Source organism: Dermacentor albipictus, chromosome 7, assembly GCF_038994185.2.
Source record: "Dermacentor albipictus isolate Rhodes 1998 colony chromosome 7, USDA_Dalb.pri_finalv2, whole genome shotgun sequence".
NCBI lineage: Eukaryota > Metazoa > Arthropoda > Arachnida > Ixodida > Ixodidae > Dermacentor > Dermacentor albipictus.
Window position 1 is genome coordinate 102,091,141 of NC_091827.1, and position 23,248 is coordinate 102,114,388.

The window sequence follows — 23,248 nt, forward strand, 5'->3', positions numbered from 1 at the left end:
ATATACGTTGCTGTGCGACGGACACAAGCGCACGGAAACATCACACACTGCACACGTGTACCTCCGAGGTTGTCTCGACAATTTCTGGGCTACATTTAAACGACAGCAGGAAGTTACTTCAATGAGAAACGAAGTGAGGGCACAGGCACTGCAGGTAACGGCTGCGCATAAAGTCAGTTAGGGTTTTAAGGCCAGTGACCGAGGTTGAAATCGTTAAAATCACACCGCAACGATAGCTTACACAGGGTAAATTGTCGAGATCTTGAAGGCCATGCTTTTTGCTGACTACATGTGGCATAAGCGATTCAAAAGCAAGAATACTGCATGTAATTTATTTCTGCCCTAAACTATAGCACACAATATGAGCATGTCAATGTTTCTTCTTGTCTAGCAACATATGTATGTAGTTCGGCTCAAAGGCCGGCTCAAAACGGCGCAAAACCTGCTGTAGTGGGTAGTATTGTAGGAATCACGGAGGCCACAGCAGCCGCACTATTATACAGACGGCACTGGCGGCGCCGGTATTTTCGTATTCAACGCGACAGGTAGAATACGAAGCTACGGCGTGTTGTTATTGCTCCGTCTTCAACGGTTGTCGTGCGAGCTGCGTCGATGTGTTTGTTTGCCCGTGTGTTATTAGGTTTGCTGTAATGAAATGAGACGTAGTTCGCGAGCACGAAAGTGCCAGAAGATGGCTTGAGTCTCGCTGTAAGCACGCCGTATGCGTGGCGCGCCAGCTAAATGTGGACCAACGATTTTCATGCCATGGAGTGCGTTCCCTTTGTCTCCGCTTGTGTTCGTGGAAAGTTTGGTGGACGGCGCAGAGAAGTAATGCGTATTATTAGCGCGCCTCAGCTCGTCCACTACCCAGTGGCTTGTTTGCTGCAAGTAACATCGCAGACGCATCACTGGAAACTTGGAGAGTGCCTTTCGACCTCGTCGTACTGTTGAAACGGTAAGCAATCGTGCTCGCCAACTACACGTGCGTTCATCCGTGTTGTGTGTGCTTCCCGTGTGTGTATAGAGTGCCTTGCGAACGTAGTAAGTGGAACACCCACGACAACAGTGAACCCTGTGCTGATACTTGCTACGCGCTGGTTGTAAGAATTGGGTACGCAACTCTATTGCCACAGTGCGGAATTGATAATCCTGATAAGCGTTTGCTTCCCCTGAGAAAAGTTTCGGAAATCGTGTTCGCCTTGTGCAGTTGTGCGTGAGCTCCCGCCTGTCTGCTAAAGTTGCATAGTAACGACCCGTCTACCTCTTCATCGATTCTTTCTTCAATGACGTTTCCTCACTTATAAATGCTTCGACGTTGTGCACAATCTCTGCTTACGAGGTTTTTGGCTAACGAACAGTTCTAAGAAAAAAATGTAAGCCAATCACAGCTTGCTACTAGTACAGCTTTATTTCCAAGGCAAGATGTGTTGACATAACTGACTTAACTAAGCATGACAGGGGAACGTTGCCTATACTAAGTAATGGAAAAAAAACATTAAGTTTAGATTGTAATCTGCTGCTGCGGTGCGTCCAAAACTTTATTTGATGTAGAGGTCCGCATTGTCATGACATTCGATGATTTCGAGCATTTGCTCTCTTTCCACATTAGTGCAGACATTGTTTTCGTGACTCTTTTAGGTGCTGATCGCATGTTTTCACGATATCACAGCTTTATTGTGCCACTGCTTTAAGCTAACATAGAATTGATTTTGTAGTGGCGAGGCCGTGACCCACAACATTAGCTACAAGATCGAGGAGCCCCAAGAAATGCCGACCCTGTGGATATATGGCTGCAGCAGCATGGCGTGTGATCTGGATCGTCATGACAGGTGTGTATGAAATGTACGTGTTCCAAAAAGGGGGCTTGGTGTCATTCATGGTGAAGTTTGTCGACACATTACTTAATGTAGCATACTAAAGAGACTAAATATTTATGCAACCTTATTGAACTTGCTACCTATTAGTGTGCATAGCCATTATGCCCACATGATTGTGCTCTGTATAAAACTATACCCAACCATTCCTGATGTTTAGTATTTCTTTTGCGTAAGTTGCTTACCTGCAAGTTACATATATTTTTTGCTTTGTACATAGTGTATTTATGACTTTTTATTGGGGTTTTATTCTTTGAAAACTATTTCCTATGCTGTACCCCTATTTGCATATTTTTTTTCTGTTTGTGCTAGAATCTCGTGCAGTTTTCTGTGCATGTAGGAATTCGAAGGGTAGTGGACTAAATATGCCACAGGTCTAAGCACGTAGTGTGCACATCTTTGTTTATCATTGATATCTTTACAGTTACTTCTCTGTTCCCATAGTAACAGCCACTGCAAAATACACATTTGGTGAGCTTTAATTTCTTAAAAATTAATATGAAGGTCAGTATTTACTAAGCTGCATTTACTTCTGTAGTACATAGGCACAGACTGATATGGATACCTTGTTGACCTACACAGGATGCCTTTTTTGTTTGTTGCATTAAATATGGGGGCTCACCCACATCTCTTACTATATATGTGGTATGCCTCATCGATTTCACTTGTCAGTTTTTACGGTGGATGAAAACAGATGAACGATTGTAATCCAACATGAAGCCCCGTTGTGGAAATGTACGGCCAAGTTGGATGACCATACTGGATCTCTTATACACATGAGAAGATACCGGCCAGTTTGCCGTATGTACGCTTGACCACATGTGAAAGGGATACAGTGCACTCACTGCCTGTGACACACGACAAATTTGGTGGTATCTTTCACCGAGCAAGCCTCCCTTGCCTGCTTGCCTTTCTCAATTCTCTTGCACACTGCTGTGCATATGGCACCCTGACAAGAAAGGCTTGCTTAGATACCACTAAATTTGTCTTGTCTGTCAGGGGTAGTGTAGTCTATTCTTGTGATCATGTGTATATTTGGTCAAATGTACATGCAACAGATTGGCCGGTGCCTCAACACGTGCCTAAGACAGCACCATAATTCACTCCCCGGATCAGTATGTTCGTCCCACTTGACCATGCACCGATGGGACTGGGGCTGCGCACCTGATTTAGACTGTTCATCTGTTTTGTTCAGCTGCGGCAACCAATTGGCCAACAACATCGCTGAGGAATGCCACATAAAAAGACTGGGTCACAATCTGTTTACTGAATTGTCCGCAACCTTCGTAGTAACAAATTTGTTTGTTGCAACTAGTTTTAGGCACGTTATTTCTTGTTAAATTTTCTGCTTGACCTATAGAGCAGTTATGCAATCAGTTTTCAAAGTTACTTGATTAGTATAATTTTTGTTTTCTGTTTTTCACATGCCAGGTTGCAAGAAGGACCCTTTTTAATTAAAACTGAATTAACATTTCAATTGCAATTGGGCAGTCTTATCATTGCGTTTAGGATACATATCAGTGTACATACCCGTACTAGATTAGAAACTAATTGTTTCAATAACTCAAAAAGCACGAATATACTGTGTCCATTGTATCTGACAGTGACACCGCGACTGTGTTCCAAATACCACAAATTGGCAGTTATCCATCATAGTTTGCGAAAACAACTTAAAACATTATTGTTCCCCATACAATGCATACTTAGATGCCCAAGCTCCATGTGAGAAATTTATTATTCGCATATTAAGCATAGTACATACCAACTATGGCTAATAGCGGATGGAATATTAATTTCGTCTACCGCTCAGCAATAGAAGCCAGTAGGTCATTCCCTTTTCAAAAAAAAATTTTTCTATGCATAGTGTGACATCTGTATAGGACTCTTAGCTCATGGGTGTTCCTGCTTGCTTATATTATAAATGGGAATGTGTTGTCATTGCAAGATGAGATTAATGTGTGACTAGGCTGTTGTCGTTCGGAGATGCTTTTTGTCATCAGCAATGATATTCTACTGCCAGGCACATTGGCCCAGTGCTGATGTCACCGAATCTTGGGAAAGTAAAAATATTCTCAAAAGTGATTCTCAAAAGAACTGCCACTGTTTGGCAGAGTGGTGGGGAGGTGGGGCGTTCTGCCACCTTTCTGTTATAATTTTTTTCTGAAATACTGAAATGAAACTTAGCATAATGCTACAACTATATAGATATTTGTGGCATGTTTGTGCCTGCTAATACATTATGACTGAATGTTCATTACACCTTTTGAAAATTAATTTCAATTTTATTTTCCAGGCTCCACCGTCGCCGTTACTAGACGGACCAAATGAGGCCAAAAACTAGCCTTTCCTCGCTCCATTCCTGGGAAGTGAAATAGCAGGTGGTCATGTAAGAATGAACTTGCAACCATGTGGGCAGTAGCCAAAGCTCCCTACAGTTCATGCTGGTGGTGGAATGATAAGACAAACCGCAATATTTATTTGTTTACTTATTCACTTAATATTTATTTATTCATATCTCATGAATACTGTGCAGTTTTTTTAGCAAGGAGTCAGGTAAAATAAAGAAATATTGTTGCATCAAAGTAAACGTTATTTGAAAAAGCATAATTCACGTAGCACGAATTCATGGAAACTGTAAATTTTGAAGAAACAGAGCAGTAAGGTTAACAAATCTTATATAACAAAAAATGAGATCACATTTCTGTTGGACCTAATACCATAATTTAATCTGTCAAATTAGAGATACCATATGCTGCTCTAATATACAATCACTAATTTATGAGTAGATGCGCGAAACTCTCAAACATTGCAACAATTTCATGCTAGCTGTAAATTCATATATACAGTTTGTTGACTTTAGACATAGCAGATGGAGTCTGCAGAACTATGATATCTCTTTCTGGCACAGAGACGGGCATTAGTAAGCTTCGTGGTGTTATTTTTCTTAAACCTGCCAAATAGTCCTTCCTGCAACAGGTAGAATTCTCAAATGCCGCAAACTTAATTCAAATTAGTGCTGTGGTTGTCTGAAAAGTATTTCTGTATTTTGGATGTATTTGAGTAGGAAAATTTACAGAATTAACGAACTTGTGCTAGCTCTTTTTTTTTATTTACAGTTGCAAACTAAGTCCTTTTCCTTCAAGTTTTGCTATTTTCAGCAAATTTTAATAAAAATTGATGGTGTTAATGTAAAAACTATAATTTAAACATTTTTAAATGTATCAAACCTCATCAAATTTGGTTGCATAGTTGCCGAGAAAAACGATTTTACTGTTCATGTGCATTACATAGGAGCTCCTGAGCTAGATCTTTTTTAGTCATTGCGTGTGTCGGTCTGGTTTGTATTTCTCACCCTAATTAGAATATTGGCTCTGATCTCAAAATTGTTTCCCTTACAACGAAATACAAGCTTTTAAACTTTTTACGATATATGCTGTACTGCTCTATGATAACCCCTGGTTGCCACATTTTTGCAGGGCCTACCAGTGCTAATCTTACACATAAACATAGACTAAAATGCTGTGTGGTTTCGGTATATGGTGTACTTATCTGTGAAAGCCATTATTTGCCACATTTTTGCAGCGACTGCCAGTGTTATTTTTGCTCAGACTAAAATGCTGTGTCGTTTCGTCAGGCTGACACAACATTGCAGTGCACATTCATATCAGTCTATTTTCAGGATTTAGTATCCAAACATTTAATGTGCACTGCTGGAACAGGCACTCCTTTTGCAGTTTTAATGGTATGGTTTCTTGTCCTAGTCAAGCCTGTTATTGCGAGGTGTCAACTGTAATCAAGTCTGCCACTGATTCTTTTACCTCATGTTTCGTGTGTTTGCACCACCAGCTTGACCTGAGAAGCATGTTGGCAGCTACAGTTTGTGTGTTGCAAGTTCTAGTCTGAAGTGTGTATGTCACATATATGAAGCATGTATCTAGTCTGAAGTGCAATAAACATTTCAAACTGAATACTTTGTGGTTGTAGCACCAATTATTTTGCCACTGCATTTACTGTAGTCCTTATTGCCTACAGTAGAACTTTGGTAAATTGCAAGTACTTTACACACATCGGCCTAGCTTTTATAGGCATTTGCTTGTAGGGACTCGAAAGCAACTCGATAGAAATATTCTATAGAAATTTGCCTTTAGCATCTCTAAAGAAACTCGATAGAAATATTCTATAGAAATTTGTCTTTAGCACATCTAAAGGAACTCGATAGAAATATTCTATAGAAATTTGCCTTCAGCATCTCTAAAGAAACTCGATAGAAATATTCTATAGAAATTTGTCTTTAGCACATCTAAAGGAACTCGATAGAAATATTCTATAGAAATTTGTCTTTAGCATCTCTAAAGCAACTCGATAGAAATATTCTATAGAAATTTGTCTTTGGCATCTCTAAAGGAACTCGATAGAAATATTCTATAGAAATTTGTCTTTAGCATCTCTAAAGCAACTCGATAGAAATGTTCTATAGAAATGTGTCTTTAGAGTTCCTATAAGAATGCGGTGGCCAAATAACTTTTGAAACTCTATAGGAAAATTCTATAGGCAATCAAACTAAACACAATAAAGTTCTATAGAGAAAGTTCAAAAGACTTTCTAAAAAAACACATTAAAAATTTTTGTAAGGGCGAGCTGTAGCTAATTTTTCAGAATATCGACACCTCCTATTCCCTTGCCCCCAAAATTCCTTTCACACCAGAAAGACTGAAGTCATCTTTACCCGATTACGTTGTCGAATACCAAAATTAAACTTATATCGTCTCAGGGCTGGTTTGGTGCCTTACCCTCTGTGCCCAGTCTGTGGAGAAAATGTAGCAATAGATCATTTTTTCTTATTCTGCCGCCGTTTTAATTCTTTAAGAAAAAATATTCTAGAATCAGGATTTACACAGCTTGGTTGAAGCTTTTCAATGATAAATATCCTTTCTCTAGGAGCCTCCTCTCTTGGAAAGTGCCACAGGGATATTTGCTCAACCGTGGAGCAATTTATAGTTGCTACAAAGAGATTGCCTTGAATTCTTAAACATTTTATTTTTGTTCATTTCCTCCAGTCAGCTTTAACAATTTTAGTACTTCATAAAGATTGCCTAATTTCATCCAAATATTGTCCAATCCCCCAAAGCGGGTGTGCGCTATCGCATAAAGAATACCATACCACACCATACCTCTCGGGGTTGTGTGCTGTTGTATATATACGCATGGTCTAAATACATCGTGTAAATAGTTTATACCCGTGCCATGTTGGTGGACGTGCGGGGTACGCCTCTTCGCCACGGAGCTTCGCAGCGGACGTCTCACCCAGCCTGGGACCATGCTTCCAGTGGAAGGCACCGCGTCCGCAGCTACAATGCCGACTACGGATACCCAGTACGTTGCTCTGCCTCAGCAACAAGACCCCGGAAAGTTCACCGGCCTCGAAGGTGTTGACGTAGAAGAATGGTTGAAGATGTATGAGCGTGTCAGCGAGTTGAGCAGGTGGGATCCGACCATAATGCTGTCTAATGTCGTGTTCTACCTCGACGGAACACCGCGTACGTGGTTTTACACACACGAAGAAGAGCTAACCAGCTGGGACTTATTCAGAGAGAAGCTGTCGGACGTTAATTTTTGGCAATCCGACCGGTCGACAACTAGCCGCCAAGCAACAACTCGCCACGCGTGTCCAAACTGCTACCGAGTCCTATGTCTCCTACATTCAGGACGTCCTAGCCCTCTGTCATAATATCGACACGTCCATGCCAGAGGCGGACAAGGTTGGACACATTATCAAAGGCATCGCGGACGACGCATTCAACCTTCTGGTCTTTAGAAACGCATCCACTGTCGATGCCATCGTGAAGGAATGTCGCCATATTGAGCAGGCGAAGAGTCGCCGTATATACAATAAGTTTACAAGGCTTCCAAATACTGTAGCGACCTCTTCCTGTACCGACCCCACCGACTAATCTAGCTCGCCACCACCGAACGAAAACGTGACCCGAATTTTACGTCGCGAACTCGAAGCAGCGTTTCCTGCCTCGCCTCAACAGACGTCTTGGAACAACATTGCTGAGACGATATCGCTGATCCAGTCCGTGGTCCGCCAGGAAATCGCTAATATGGGCCTTTCCTGCTCCTTCTCTCGCCCTGATATCCGCCCTGCTGCTATGCCTCGGTCCTATCGCAGTCCACCTCACAGTGTCCGTTATCCCTATACTACCAGGAATCCATCGGACTAGCGTACACCTGACGACAGACCGATCTGTTTCTGCTGCGGCCCAATCGGTCACGTTTCTCCTCACTGCCGGAGCAGTTGGCCGTCCCCTCCTCGAACCACCTTCCGGACTGCGAGTTCGCCTCGAAGTTCCTTACCTTGTCGCTTCTATGACGCTTCCAATGCTACTAAGTCGACTAGCCGCTATGCTCGCTCGTCCTCGCCTCAACGTCGTCAGCCACGTCCGCTCCAGCTTCACCGCTCGCTGTCGCCGACCTACCCAGGACCGTCGAAGCAGGAGAACTAGGCAATGCGGCACCTCGAGGTGGTGCTGCGATGTCGCATTCGCCGCATAATCCTCCTTTGACGCTGTTCACAAGAAATAACCTTCTTGACGTCCAAGTTGATGGCACACCCGTCACAGCACTCATAGATACCGGAGCACACATATCGATTATGACCAGCCGCCTACGCCGCCATTTAAATAAAATTGTTACGCCTGCCGTTACTCGGTTCGTACGAATCGCCGACGGTAGCACGGTGACCGTGGTCGGAATGTGTACTGCACCTGTGAGCATTTCCGGCCGCCATACTGTCGTCCTTTTCACCGTGCTTCACCAGTGCCTCCATGACCTCATACTAGGCCTAGACTTCATCTCCGCCCATTCAGCGCTCATCGATTGTTCCTCAAGTACTGTGCGCCTTGACCTGCCTCTGCTGCACGTTCCTCCGACACCACACGAAATTCGCCTCAGACGGACTGATTTGGTTCACGTTCCACCACGGATCTTCAGATCAAGATGTCGCCTTATAAGCCAGTACCCGATGGTGATTACATCTCCGCTGCTATAACTGCCGTCGTTCTCACCCACAACGTTACCGTTCCGCATACAATTGTGAGGGTCACAGACAAGCGCACGTATCTCCCTGTGGTGAATTTCGCGCTCGGTAAGCAAATTCTGCCGAAAGATATCACCCTGGTAACAATCACTCCTTTCGAAGTTAGCTGCGTTGAGACCTTCGCCGTCGACGCTGCCTGTGAGCCTTTCCGGTCTGCTAAACGTACTGACGACGACATTAGAAAAATGATCGTCCCGGACCTCACTCCTGCAGAGACTGAACAGCTCTGCAGTGTATTGCTTTCCTACAAGAATATATTCGACCTGAACAACCGACCCTTAGGCCAGACGTCACTTGTCAAACATCGTATACATACAGGCGATATTCCACCCATCCATCGGCGACCCTACCGAGTGTCAGCTTCGGAGCGTCACGTCATCAAAACGGAAGTTGACAAGATGCTAGCGAAAGACATCATTGAGCCATCGTCAAGTCCCTGGGCATCCCCTGTCGTGCTGATCAACAAGAAGGACGGTTTATGGAGATTCTGCGTCGATTACCGCCACCTCAATCGCATAACAAAGAAGGACGTCTACCCGCTACCTCGTATAGATGACGCCCTCGATTGCCTATACGGGGCACAGTATTTTTCGTCCATCGACCTGCGGTCCGGATATTGGCAAATCGCTGTCGATGATCTAGATCGTGAAAAGACCGCCTTTATAACGCCTGATGGTCTTTACCAATTCAAAGTTATGCCTTTTGGGCTATGCAACGCTCCGGCTGCCTTTGAGCGTATGATGGACTCATTACTCCAAGGATTAAAGTGGTCGACTTGTCTCTGCTATGTAGACGATGTTATTGTGTTCTCGCCCTCATTCAGCACACATATTGAGCGCATTTCAACTGTACTTGCTGTTTTTCGCAAGGCCGGTCTACAGCTCAACTCCAAGAAATGTAACTTCGGCCACCGTGAGATTACTGTGCTCGGGCATGTCGTCAATGCGACTGGCATCCGACCGGACCCAGAGAAAATTCGCGCCGTGAAAGAGTTCCCTGTCCCACGGTCCGCAAAAGATGTCCGAAGTTTCGTGGGACTTTGCTCTTACTTCCGCCGCTTTGTTAAAGATATTGCCACGATGGCACGCCCTCTCACAGGTCTCCTGAAGAAAAGTGTGCCGTTTTCTTGGGGATCCTCTCAGGCCACCGCCTTTTCTCGCCTTACCACCATGCTCACCACTCCACCGATTCTAGGACATTTCGCTACTTCAGCCCCTACAGAGGCGCGCACCGATGCCAGTGGCCACAGAATCGGTGCCGTCTTGGCACAAGTTCAACACGGCCATGAACGTGTCATCGCGTACGCTAGCCGCCTTTTGTCACCTACGGAGCGGAACTACTCTATTACCGAGCGCGAATGTTTGGCCGTTGTGTGGGCAGTGGCGAAATTTCGCCCCTATTTATACGGCAGGCCCTTTTCTATTGTAATGGACCACCACGCCCTCTGTTGGCTTTCGTCCTTAAAAGATCCCACAGGGAGGCTTGGACGACGGGCTTTGCGGCTACAAGAGTATTCCTATTCGGTGGTGTATAGGACTGGTCGCCTGCACAAGGACGCCGACTGTTTGTCCCGTTACCCTTTACACACACCCGCCAACGCCGACAGGACGTTGCCGCAAGCGTTCTTTCCATTTCCCAGCTTTTGGACATGGCCAACGAGCAACGCCATGACACTACTTTGAGGACCCTTATTGACAGAATGGAATCTGCTCCTACTGATCCATCGTTACGGTGGTTCGTTCTCAACGACGGAATATTGTACCGACGCAGTTTTCATCCTGACGGTCCTCCCCTTCTCCTTTTCTCTCCTCAACACCTCCGCTCAACCGTGCTTCAGGAGCTTCATGACGCCCCAACTGCTGGACACCTTGGCTTTGCTCGCACTTACGACAGGGTGCGCCGCCACTTCTACTGGCCCGGCCTCGCACGCTCCGTAGGGCGCTATGTAGCTGCTTGCAAGCCATGTCAACATCGCAGAAAGCCAGCAACGCTTCCTGCCGGGTACTTACGGCCATTCGACATTCCACCTGAGCCATTCTTTCGCGTGGGTTTGGACCTCCTTGGCCCTTTCCCCGAGTTCATCTACGGCAAAAGGTGGATCGCTGTGGCTACTGATTACGCGACGCGCTATGCAATCACTCGGGCACTTCCCACGAGCTGCGCAACCGACGTCGCAGATTTCCTACTCCGGGATATTATTTTAGTACATAGCGCCCCGCGACAGATCCTTACTGACCGCGGCCGCACTTTCCTCTCCCAAGTCATCGCCGATATCCTACGGTCATGTTTTACCAAGCACAAACTGACCACCTCCTATCATCCCCAGACCAACGGCCTTACAGAGCGACTTATTCGGACTATTACTGACATGCTATCGAAATACGTTTCACCCGACCAGAAGGACTGGGATGTGGTGCTGCCCTACGTCACGTTCGCCTATAATTCATCACGTCACGATACTGCTGGGCATTCCCCCTTTTACTTACTCTTCGGTCGTGGCCCAGTATTACCATTGGACGCTTCCCTCCCCTTGATACAGGATCCGAGGACCGAGTATGCCCACGACGCCATCGCCCACGCTGACCATGCGCGCCAGCTTGCCCGTACTCGTCTATTGGCATCACAGGAATCTCAACGACAGGCTTACAATCACCGCCATCGTGACGCATATTTTTCACCAGGCTCTCTCGTGCTACTTTGGTCTCCTTGCCGCCGAGTGGGACTCCCCGAGAAACTCCTCTCGTGCTACAAAGGCGCTTACCATGTTCTACGTCAAGTAACCAATATCACTTACGAGATAATCCCCGAGACCTCCGTCATGGCACCCGGTTCCACATCACCTGACGTCGTACAATTCTCTCGGCTTAAACCGTACTATGCCCTTACCGACGGTCCCGTCTAAAGCACCGGGACGGTGCTTTTTCTGCCGGGGTCATGTTACGGTGGAAGAGGACAAAGTCGTCGACGGAAAAGACGTCGAAGTGAACAGCCTCTCGGGGTTCTGTGCTGCTGTATTGGCCTCGAGCTCCACCACTGGAAAAGCTGGCGCCACCGTCGGCGTGACGTGCTAGGAGGGATCACGTGGACATAGCGGCCGCGTCGGCTGCTTCGGGCGCGCCGAAGCGAGCTGAAAACGAGTTTAAATTCCCGCGTACGCTGCGGTTTTCATTCAGTGGCGAAATTTTCCCGCTTCGAGTGTCTCCTTTACAACGCTTGAAAGCACTACAATAGGTAGTAGTGGCTGCCTTTGAAGGCACGCAACATGGTAGGCTACTGCTCGGTGCCGCAGGGCCGGACGCACGTAACGGAGGCCGGTGTCGGCCTTATTCACACGTAGCCGCAGGACAAGAAGCTGTGTGAAGCTTGGCTCGCGAAACATAAAACCGGCAGTCATCGGCTACAACTCGGGTATGCAGCAAGCACAGACGCGAGGAAGATTTCTGCTACGGCGCCCGGTCTGGGATGTTCTCAAAACGCGCACTGAGACGCTCGCCTGAGTCCGCTGTCCGACTAATGTCATGACGGTTTGGTCTATGAACTTGTCGATACTATAGATACTGCCAAGTTCAGTGGAGTGGAAAGGCAGCGGTGAGAAGCACATTTAAAGAAAGCATGGCATATGGTCATGTTTGTGTTATGAATTAATGCACTGGATTACAAAAAAGGAGCAGCGGGAAATTGCACGCTGAGAACGCCGATAAACATACAGTGCGACGCAACTCCAGAAATAGTATTGAAAGGTCAAAGAATTTAGAAGAAAAAAAAAGATTGCATCGCCGCGACGGCACATCACAGTCCCCGTAGGCGCCGAAGTCTCTACAATGAAATTATTTTTGAACAGCTCTGATAGCGCCCACGCAACAATGGTTGCCTGTATACTGTCAAATGCTCATATTCTGCGGCCTAAAGCTCATGGCACGGTGCGAAAACGCGCGCGCGGAGAAAGCGAAACAGTGCGCGGACAAGCATGCAGACGCGCAGTCGGTCGCTGCGAATCTGCGCGATCGCTGCATTGAGGCTTCATTCTATTACGCTCCATTTAGTTATAAAAACACTATAAGAACATATTTCACATAGTTTGCTCTCGGCGTTTACCTACCTTTCACGCAAGAAGCCGATTCGGGAGACTCCATCGCGGCGACCGCGCGCAGTGGCGTTCACTGTACGTATTCGGTAAAGAGATAGCGGCTGTAAACGATTGTGTGCTTTCAGCTTGCCCAAGATTATTATTTAGACAGTAAGAAACTTCTCTCGTTTCGAAAGTACTTACAGAAATGTTCGGGAGAGCTCGCGCGTGGTGTTTTCAGTGAGCGCTGACAGCAAAACCTATGAGGAGCGCGTCACGTGATCCCTCATACTACGGCATCGAGGCGCTTCCGATAGAGGGCGACTCCGTAACTCCTCGCCGCCAATATATACGCATCGTGTAAATACATCATGTAAATAGTTTATACCCGTGACAATATGAAGGATCACGCGGCGCGCTCCTCATAGGTATGGTTGTCGGCGCTCAATAAAACACCATGCAAGAGCCCTCCTGGACATTTCTGTAAGTTCTCTCGAAAAAACGGAAGTTTTGTACCGTCAACATAATAATATTCGGCCAGCAGAAAGCACAGAATAGTTTACAAACGCTACCTTTTTACCAAATACGTACAGTGAACGCCACTGCGCGCAGTCGGGCGATGGAGACTCCCGAACCGGCTACTCGCGCGAAAGGTAGGCAAACGCTTAGAGCAAACTATGTGAAATGTGTTCTTTTAGTGGGCTGTCTGTATAACCAAATGGAGCATGACAGAATCAAGCCTCAATGCAGTCATCGCACAGGTTCGCAGCGACCGACTGCGCGTCTACATGCATGTCTGCGCACAATGTTACGCTTTCGCTCTGAGCGGGTTTTAGCACCGTGCCGTGAGCTTTATTTAGGCCTCAAAATGCGTGTATTTGACAGTACACAAGCAACCATTGCTGCGTGGACGCTATCAGAGCTGTTCAAAAATAATTTCGCTATAGAGACTTCGACGCCTACGGTGACTGTGATGTGCCTTCGCGACTATGCAATCTTTTTTTTTCTTCTAAATTGTTGGACGTTTCAATATTATTTCTCAAGTTGCGTCGCACTGTATGTCTATCGGTTTTCTCAGCGTTTATTTCCCGCTGCTTCTTTTTTGTAATGCTGTACATTAATTCATAAGACAAAGATCACCGTATGCTATGCCTTTTTTTGATGTGCTTCTTACCGCTCCCTTTCCATTCCAGTGAAGTTGCCAGTATCTAGCATCTACAGGATCATAGACCAAACCGCCATGACATTAGCGCCTCAGTGCGTGTTTAGCGCCTCAGTGCATGACGAGCGCATCAGCGCGTGTTTTCTGCTACTCACCGAATGTCGTAGTCCCGGCGCCGTAGCAGAAATCTTCATCGTGTTCTGCTTGCTACATACCCGAGTTGTAGCCGATGGCTGTTTGCCGGCTCCAAGTTTCGCGAGCCAAGCTTCACGCAGCTTTTTGTCCCGCGGCTACGTGTGAATAAGGCTCACACCGCGCTCCGTTGCGTACGTCCGGCACTACGGCACCGTGCAGTAGCCTACCGTGCTGCACGCCTCCATAGGCAGCCACTACCTGTTCTAGTGCTTTCAGATGTCGTCAAGCAGACACCCAAGGTGAGAAAGCCTCACCACTTAACCAGAACGGCAGCCCGCAAGTGGGAGTTTAAACTTTCATCTTCAGCTCGCTTTGGCGTTTCCGAAGCAGCCGACGCTGCCACTGTATTCACGTGATCCCTCATGCCACGTCACGCGGACAGTGGCGCCTGCTTTTCCAGTGGTGGAGCTCGTCCCCAATAATACTGTTTAGAGCCCGCGGCCATTCATTCTAGGTACTGTTGGTAAAGAGAACAGAAATATGAAAGAAGTCTTACAAATGGTTTACGCTTTTATTGAATCAAACGATGATTTCAACTGTTGGTGACGGCAAAACGAATTCAGGTGTTCGCGTCATTAGTGCGATTATCTGTCCTCTTCATGAGACATGCTCCAGCGCTTGATTAAGCCTTGATATTACGTCGCCCGATTGTCTCACGTAAGCGTTTTATGCAGTGTGCTTCTTAAACTATACAATGACTAGCCTGTGAACAAGTATTTAAGAATGGTAGGCTGGCTGTAGCCACTTCGCAAACTTTTTCAAAGTTAGCTGCAGAAACGCCTTTGCTTACAACTGCTTCGGCTGCGGCGATATTTCCATCTTCCATCATGTTGTCCGCTGTCGAGTAAAACTTCTGGTCGTCTAGTACAGTTAAAAGTGCGTCATTTCAAGAACATAGACTTGTTTTGGGCTGGAAGTTGTGGTGGCAGCGGCTCTGCAAGAACAGAAAGGTAAAAGTTTAAAAACACACTTCATGTGGCTTTTCTACTATTTCACTTGAAATTACTAGAGCACCTTTTCTGCTGTCATGCTAACAAGGCAATAATGATTTAACTACGGTGTAGTTACCCTTATGTTGAGGACATACACCCACCTCTGAAGATGACCCTCTCAGAATCTGTGCACAAACTGCACTGACCATCAAAAGAAGAAGGGAAAAAATTACACATCCCACGCGTTGTGGGAGGGCACAAAGTATTGATGTGCGTGTGTATTTGTTTCTGCTATACATGTGCGCGCTGTTATTATTCAATCATCAATTACGAACTTCGTGTACGTATTCACTTTTACAGGCGGATAGCAAAATGGCACATCATATGCTGCGCCACTCCAGCTCGGGACTAGTGTTTCACGGCACCGTAATTCCCGCTTAGAAGCAGCTTGCGTTTTAGCGACACGATTATGGCGGGTTGCCTAGCCAAAAGGCGTTTGCGCTCTTCGATGAAGGAAATGAAAACGCTTTCTCGCCGTCCAAAGCGTAAATTGGCAGTCGCTGTAAACGAGCCACTGGGATCGTCGAGGCGTGTGTACGGCACGCCAGAATGTCTGTTGATAGCTGCCACAGGAAAGTGCTCTGGCGCATATCTTCAGGTTTTGGTACTTTCGATATTCAAGAATCGCTTCCTAGGATGGCTAGGAATACTGCTATGAATACAGCTTTCCATTTCCGTTCTGCAGCGTGACGCGGAACACATGCAACCCGCGATTCGTCTCACACATTTCAGTTACACTCACAGATACGACATCTACGGAACAACGGCGTCCCTGGAGGAACGCACGGCTCGTACTTCTATAATGGCAAGGAAGGCGTCCGAATGAGAGTGCACAAGGTGTCTGCAGGGCGTAGCACGCCCTAGAGACTTTCGGACAAAAGTAGGGTTATACCTACTTTGTTCCAGCAGCAGGTACCGATTTCAATTTACTTTCCCTCCATGGCGCGTTCGCTGCTTACTGTCTAGTGTGACGAATATGGAGCCTGGAACGAGCAGCGGAAAAAGGCACCCGCTCAGTGCTTATATGTACATCGGTAGGCGGAGCGACTCTGTGCTCCTTTAGTGACACGGTACAGAGTAAGCATTGGGGGCTCCATATAGACGTCTCTGGCACGTATGATCCATCTAGTCGCAAGTAACTTATGCCTTTGCGCTAGACGCGCAAGCGAAATGGGTGTAGTGAGAGGAGCGGTTCATCTGTGACCAAGCATCAATTTTGAGATTCACGCGGGAAAAAAAAGTCGCAGTTTCGCCTGAAAGGCGAAGCATTGATTGCGATATCATATTAGTAGGCAGCTATACGTAGTAGTGATAGTAGTTTTATCAGCCGCATAAACTTGGAAACATTCGTTTACGAAGTGAATTGACAAGCATGGTGTCAGCGTGCCCAAGCAAACATAACAGATCCCACTCGATATGCGCGGACACTCGCTGTCAAAACGCCGGTGTGAGCAAGCGCGGCAGCAGCAGCGAGCGAAGTGACGTTCGTGCGGTCTATGGCTTCAACGCAAGAGCGGCGAGAAAACAGCGCCCACAGGAGTATGAGCCGTCTGCGGATACCTTTCAAAGGTACGCACTTGTTGACGGAGTTCAAGCCGCCCCCCCCCCTCCCTCGCGCACTACCTCTCCGCTTTCCTCCATAGATGGTGAGCAACAGTTAGCCGGCATCGTCAGTTACCCTTGCGCCTGCGATTTGATTCAGCCGCGATCATCGGCTTTCCTCATGCTTTCAATCAAACATCACGGCAACGGCAACGTTGACGCAAGAAATGCGTCTGGAGTGCCCGTATAATTGATATCGCAATAATAACAATGATGTAAAACTATAATTACGTAGGGTATAGTAATGTGGAACCCTATATAGATTCATCGGGAAATTATAGCCACGCTGTGTTGTAGTAGTCACGTTTTCTAGCATTTTGGGAAGGGCAATAAGAGGAAATAAACAATATCAAAATGCGGTAGCTTGCACGTGGTGAGTTTTCCAAGCTCGTGTGGCATGCAAGGCACATGTAGCCCAAAACAAAGGCGAGAGGTAAGGAACGGCCCACTGCAAATGAACGCGGCAGTGCCGAGGCGTTAGAGCTTCATCAAATAAATGAACATATAGTGACAGCAGACACCTTCTAGCACTGGCCAGCGGCAATTAGAGTGGTTATCCACATAAGCTGCACAATACTGGAGAAGTCCTGAAATATAAGTTCACGATAAAAGCAAAAGCAAGTGCCTGCAAAGCACGGAGAAAGACCTGCCGCCCGGCCTCCGCTGCCAAGAGATTGCGTTAAGGTCGGCGTGAGTGCAGCACTGACCTCACCTACAGCCTGTGTATGGGCTTCCGACTATAGGCTAGGCTGCAGCGCCTCGAAGTGTTCCTTCTCCTCTCGCAGCTCTACCGCACGTCTTGCGGAGTTGTCCCAGACTACAGTGATAGAGGTGCCGTTACTGTCAAAATTAAGCAAGGAACAACACCCAAGCGGCCCACCTATCACTTGTAGACCTATGGTCTGCACCATAGATAAAGCAGGCCTACTTCAAGTAGTTCCTCCCCCACCCTCTATTCCATTGCCCCCTTCCCTTTAAAGAGGGACAAATAAAGTTTTTCATCATCATCACCATAGATCCCTGTTGGACTTGATGGGTGACTAGAATAAACTGTACATGGTCTATCGAGGGCGAATGAAATGCGAACAGCGGAGTTTAAGTGAACGTACGATGATGTTATGTACATGTTTATGGCACGCTAAGGCTAATAATGACCAAAGAGCTCGAAGAAATGGTATGCTGTAGTAGATGCTGAGGTCAATGAAAACTATTTGAGATGGCTGTATAATGACCTATATGTACTCGCTGTAAATTGCGCGAAATATGTTGCATGTGTTTTAAAACTCTGACAAATACACGTAAGGTGTGTTATAAACATGAAAGCTAAGCTATCAAGGGTGGTACACTAACAGACGCCAGTGCTATCAGAACTACTACCTTGCCAGAAACCTTAAACGGACGGGCCCGGAGGCATGTGGTATACAAAGCGGTACTGTCACAGCAGCAGCCTCTAGTGATAGGATGTGATTCGATCCCCTTGGCTTATGACCTGCAGTGCACTGACATGTAAAAAGCTTAATACTCATTTAATGACAATAAATGGTTCTATACTAAGAACATTCCTGAATAAAGAGGAATCTGTTGTATGAAGGCTAAAGCGAAGTATTTTTCACGTAGAAGTTCTGCTTCCTGATATTCTACCAAAACATACAGGACTGACAGCTTTTCACCACAACTACTACACTTTGGAGAACCACCACTGTCAGCAGAAAATTGTGTCATATGTTTGCTCCATACTGAGTCGACAGAATAAGAATTCAGTTCGTTCAGCTTTTGTTATGAAGGCCAGAATTCGAACTGCGGCTTGACAACGGGGAGTTTTGTTGTCAAGCGGCAGTTGCTGTTCCGTTGTGCCAGTGTTTCGTTGTAGCGCATACGCGGCGAATAGCTCTTCAGTTTCCTCCGTATGAAAGAGTTCAAACCTATGGTGGGAGCAGCTATAGAAAAATCGCTAGTTTTTTTTTTGTTATAGATGCGCCGATCTGGTCAGCAAACAACTTACGCTCGATCCGTCTATGGCGGGGCACCCAACATAATACGTGTTGATGAGAGGCATGCATGATGCGCAAAATTTAATACCGATCAGTAAATTGAGAAGAATTTCGCAGCTCCTTAGGCGCTGGCTGCGCCACCTTGCTTGGAGTAGTGTCCGCAGCCCCTTGAAGTCATGGACACTCGCTCTAGCGAGCGATGCGTGCTTCATGTAGACTTCTCCTCGAGCGACGCAGCCTTGGAGCCCAGCAACCCGGACGTCGACGCACCCTCCTTCAGGGACGGCGAAGCATCGCTGGCTGTTGTCACCACGGGGGCTCGCGGCACAGCCACGGCCACGCTCTTTGCGGGCCGAGCAGATGCCGGAGTCTGTTGCGGCGTTGCCCCATTACGCGCCGCATTAACGTATCCTGAGGTATAAACGAAGGAAACCCGTTTTCGTGCGTCTTGAAACGAGATGTTCTCCTTGACTTTCAGCGTAATGATATCTTTTCCCTTTTTGCTCACGTGGAACATGATCCGGACTATGTGGTATGACCGCCGTCGCAGTTCGCACAGTGGAGCGTGCCAGTGCAGTTGTCGGAAGCGTGTTGTTGTTCACCACGGGGCCTATAACGTAAAACTATTCCAGTGTGTTTTTGTGCCAATCTCCTGACGTCAAATTTGCGTAACCGCCAGCGCAAGCATCAGGCAGTGACCCGCAACGTTGCTTGAACAGACCAATCAAACTCCCTCTTCGTTTATTGGGGGTCACATTTGTTTGCTTTCAAAACGAATAGCATTGCTTACATTGAAGGGTTTTTCATATCTAATTGGTTGACAAGAGGTGAAGAGTACGCTGAAGCAGAGAATGTTTCGATGGGGTCGACCCAGCACACTGAATATATATAACCGGATGAACAGGGTGGTAGCTAGCGTTTGCGATTCGTCCGCTTTCCCTTAGGTTGCGGTGGCTTGTCTAAAATCGCAGCGGCGTGCAACACACAGTTAGAAATGTCGCTAAAACGGATCATCAGCAAAGAAGAGTTGGCAAAACGATGTTGTATAGGTGCCGAAGGGGCTCGATAACGTTATGCGGCTTCGCTGAAAGGTTTGTTATACGGCAATAAACCCATGCTCTACGGTAGGTGCACCTAGCCAGTGCCTGATGGATTGGCGGCAGCCATCTTCTATTTCTTTCTGAACGGGGCGTTCTCCGGCTATTCAGAAAAAAAATCCAGTTTTGTTCGGCATATTAATGCATCTTGAACCCTCACACGTCCCTTTGACGCAATGAGTTTTCGCGGTTTTGTGTCGTCGATTGACAAGCAGGTGATGTGGGTGCAGCCTGAAACCTTTTGGCCAATATCAGAGGGTTAATGGCGAAAAGGCTTCGATTTGGCCGATAGCAGAGGGTTAATGGCGAAAAGACTTGTATTGAAAAATAATTATTTTTCCTTTGTCCGGTCGACTCATGCATATTTAGTGTGTACACGTCATACCAGATTGGGAGCTATCGCGTTTTTAATGACGTCGCGTACCAGACAGGCGAAGTGAGGGTGGTCCAAAAAGTTTTTGACCAATTGCGGAGGGCTGATTGCACAACTGGAATAGAAAAGTTTGGAATAGCTTTACAATATAGCGCACCACATTTCGCGCAATTGAGCGGCCCTCGGCAGCTTTGCGAGCTATGGTGAAATCTTTCGCATTTGAGACATCTTCGTGGATCTGGGTTGTATGGTACTACTCATATCTTTGTGTAGCCTGTTTCAAAAAATTCTGGCAGCACATTAATAGCAAAGGTGAGAATGAGATGTTTTTAGAAATTTCTTTGTCGTCGCGCTTGGTCGTTATTCGTTGCACTTTGACAACATCATGCTCTTTCCACCAACATCTTCCTTCCATGCTCTTCGATCAGATTCAAGAGATCACTGATCATTGATACAACACTTCCGGGTGTGTTCATTGAGCTCTCTGGGGTTACCGTGATTTGAAGATCACCAAAAGCCAGGAGATTTGAAATGTTTTCATGTTGGAGCTTGTCGCGTACTTCAAGCAGCAGGTCGCCGCTAGCCATTTTAGTGATTTTGTATGCGGGAGCCAGCGCGTCAGTGAGAACTTTCGCAACAGTGAAAAGTGAAAGGGTTCGGACTGTCTTTTCGGGGCGTTGATTGCGTATAACATGGTAGCAAGGGAAGCATTCCTTGCGTTGGACAAAAAATTGGAATGTTTCTTCAGTGCACCATCTTTTCGCGATCAGGCAGTCTGAGAATGGTGCTAGAGCCATAAATAATTTGTTTGATTTCGGCAATCGTGCTAGCCGCTTACCACCGAGTCCAACAAGGGGACACTAACCGAAGGCATCGCATACGCCAGCTCCATATAGTTACAATAGCCTGATATACCACAGCCAAGTTTGGATAAACTACACCAGGTTAACCCTTGCTGCCCGGAAATATTGGAAGTAAAAGGAAGCGAGAAGTTAAAAATGATAGGGAGTAATAAAGAAAGCCGTAGAATAAAGCGGAGGATAGGTAAAGGCAACTACCGATTTCAAACAGGTGGGTCAGGCAGGGAGTGCCGCTTACGTGAAGCCGGAGCCAAAGGAATGTGTTTCCTCCGCTGAGGGGCTAAACACCAAGTATCGGTTCAACGCTCACGATCCCTTTTTCCCCGGTCAGTTTTAAGCGCAGCAGAGTCCAGAACCCATGTGCTCGGGTCCATAGTGTGGCAACGCACTAAACGCCTACTGACACAGACGCCCCTGCGCGGCTCGTCAGTGCTATAGGACAGTAAGTGGTCATCGATGAAGAATCTTTACCGTGCTTAAATACTAGGAAAACAAGAGCCTATTTTCATGATGAAAGATATCCAGCAGACCAGACAGTATTACATAGTTGGAGTATCATGAGTTGTGCATCAGAGTCGAGGCGCTTAATGACATCGTAGAATCTTCCATCAAGCCCCGGTGCAGAGCTCTGGCATGCAGTCAAGGAAGGTCTAAGCTCAACAATGCTAAAAGGAGCGTTATAGGGTTGATTTGGCCTACATTTAAAGTTGGTTGGCTTACGCTGTTGCATTTATTTGTGTATCTGAAAGGACTCCGAATAGTGGATCCAACTAGACATGCGCCAGAAGTGTTCAGCAAGAGCTTCGGCCGGGTCCTACAACTTGTTTCTTTCTTTATGCATCAGGTACAACGGATGGATTTTTTGCCACTTAAGCATTCTTAGCCCGTTCCAAAATATTACCTCCCTTGTGTACGTGTGCATAACACGATTTATTCAGATTCCAAGGCCGCTGTCAGGGCCTTTCAGATGGGAATGGTAGCTCCCCAGGCCCTACGTATCATCCAAAGTGCTAAAGCCATGAAACATCACTCTTTGGCCTGGTTCCCTGCGCACCTTGGAACCATTGAGGGTGCCTCGATCTATCCCAACGAGGAGGCGTACTAGGCTGCACGAGGTAACGCGTCCTCTCCTGGGCGGCCCGAGCCTCTCTGCTCGTAGAATGAAATTTGCAAACATAATTATCTGTCGCGAAGACTCCTGCTTTTACCGCTCTCCTCGCTGTGCAGGGCCAAGGCAGTCATTCTCAGACTTCTGCAAACACGCACTTACCCGAGCCCCGCGGCGTTGCACACAATGTACCCCAACGCTTCCGAAGCCCTGAATGCCCTCTGTGTGTACGCGGACTTCGAACATGTCCTGTGGGGCTGCGCCTCTGCCGGTCCCCCTTTCACTCAATAGGAAATGATGAAGCTAATTAGGGCCCAGGATCAGACCTCTCAAATCCTGGCAGTCCAGAGTGTTCGCGAGAGGGCCGTCAGGTTTCACCTGATGGTCCCCGAGTGGGCCTAGCCAGGTGACGTTGAGTTTGCTTGCGTCTATAGTGGACCAAATAAAGTTGTTTCATTCACTCACTCACTCCCTCGTGTATGATTTAATGCACGAGAGGGACATTTCCTAGCTTGCTCTCCTAGCTTGCCGTCGCGTCCGGCTGCCCTGAGACTTAATCTGTTTCAATTCGATCATATCTTCAGCAACTAGCGATTGAAAGAGATGCCCTATGCTCTCTTTTGTTTTTCTTCCCAGCTGCTTGAAGTCGTCATTCCACCTAGTAACTCGTCTTTTGCATGAAGTGTCACTTGTTCGTGGAACGCCTTTTTCTGCTGCGTCAATGATAAACGCAATGAAATACGCTATTACATTGTCTACAGTAACATTGGTGATAAAAGATAATTAAAAGTAAGTTGACTCCTTCAAGTTATTCCAATAGGCTGAGACT

General features: G+C 46.7%; 1 protein-coding gene and 1 long non-coding RNA gene across 3 annotated transcripts in view; one reads left to right on the forward strand and one right to left on the reverse strand.

Moving 5' to 3' along the window:
* The first annotated feature begins 605 nt into the window (after positions 1-605).
* Positions 606-5,885, forward strand: LOC135917199 (uncharacterized). Its single transcript, XR_010569224.2, has 3 exons — positions 606-955; positions 1,716-1,829; positions 4,168-5,885. It is a non-coding gene; the product is annotated as an uncharacterized lncRNA (long non-coding RNA).
* Positions 5,886-14,893: 9,008 nt separating this feature from the next.
* Positions 14,894-23,248, reverse strand: part of LOC135917233 (organic cation transporter protein-like) — a 104,257-nt gene continuing 95,902 nt past the window's right edge. For both annotated transcript variants that reach the window (XM_065450772.2, XM_065450771.2), the window contains one exon: positions 14,894-15,330. In XM_065450772.2, the coding sequence (XP_065306844.2) occupies positions 15,267-15,330 (64 nt within the window). In that variant the 3' untranslated portion in view covers positions 14,894-15,266. The remainder of the gene's footprint in view (positions 15,331-23,248) is intronic.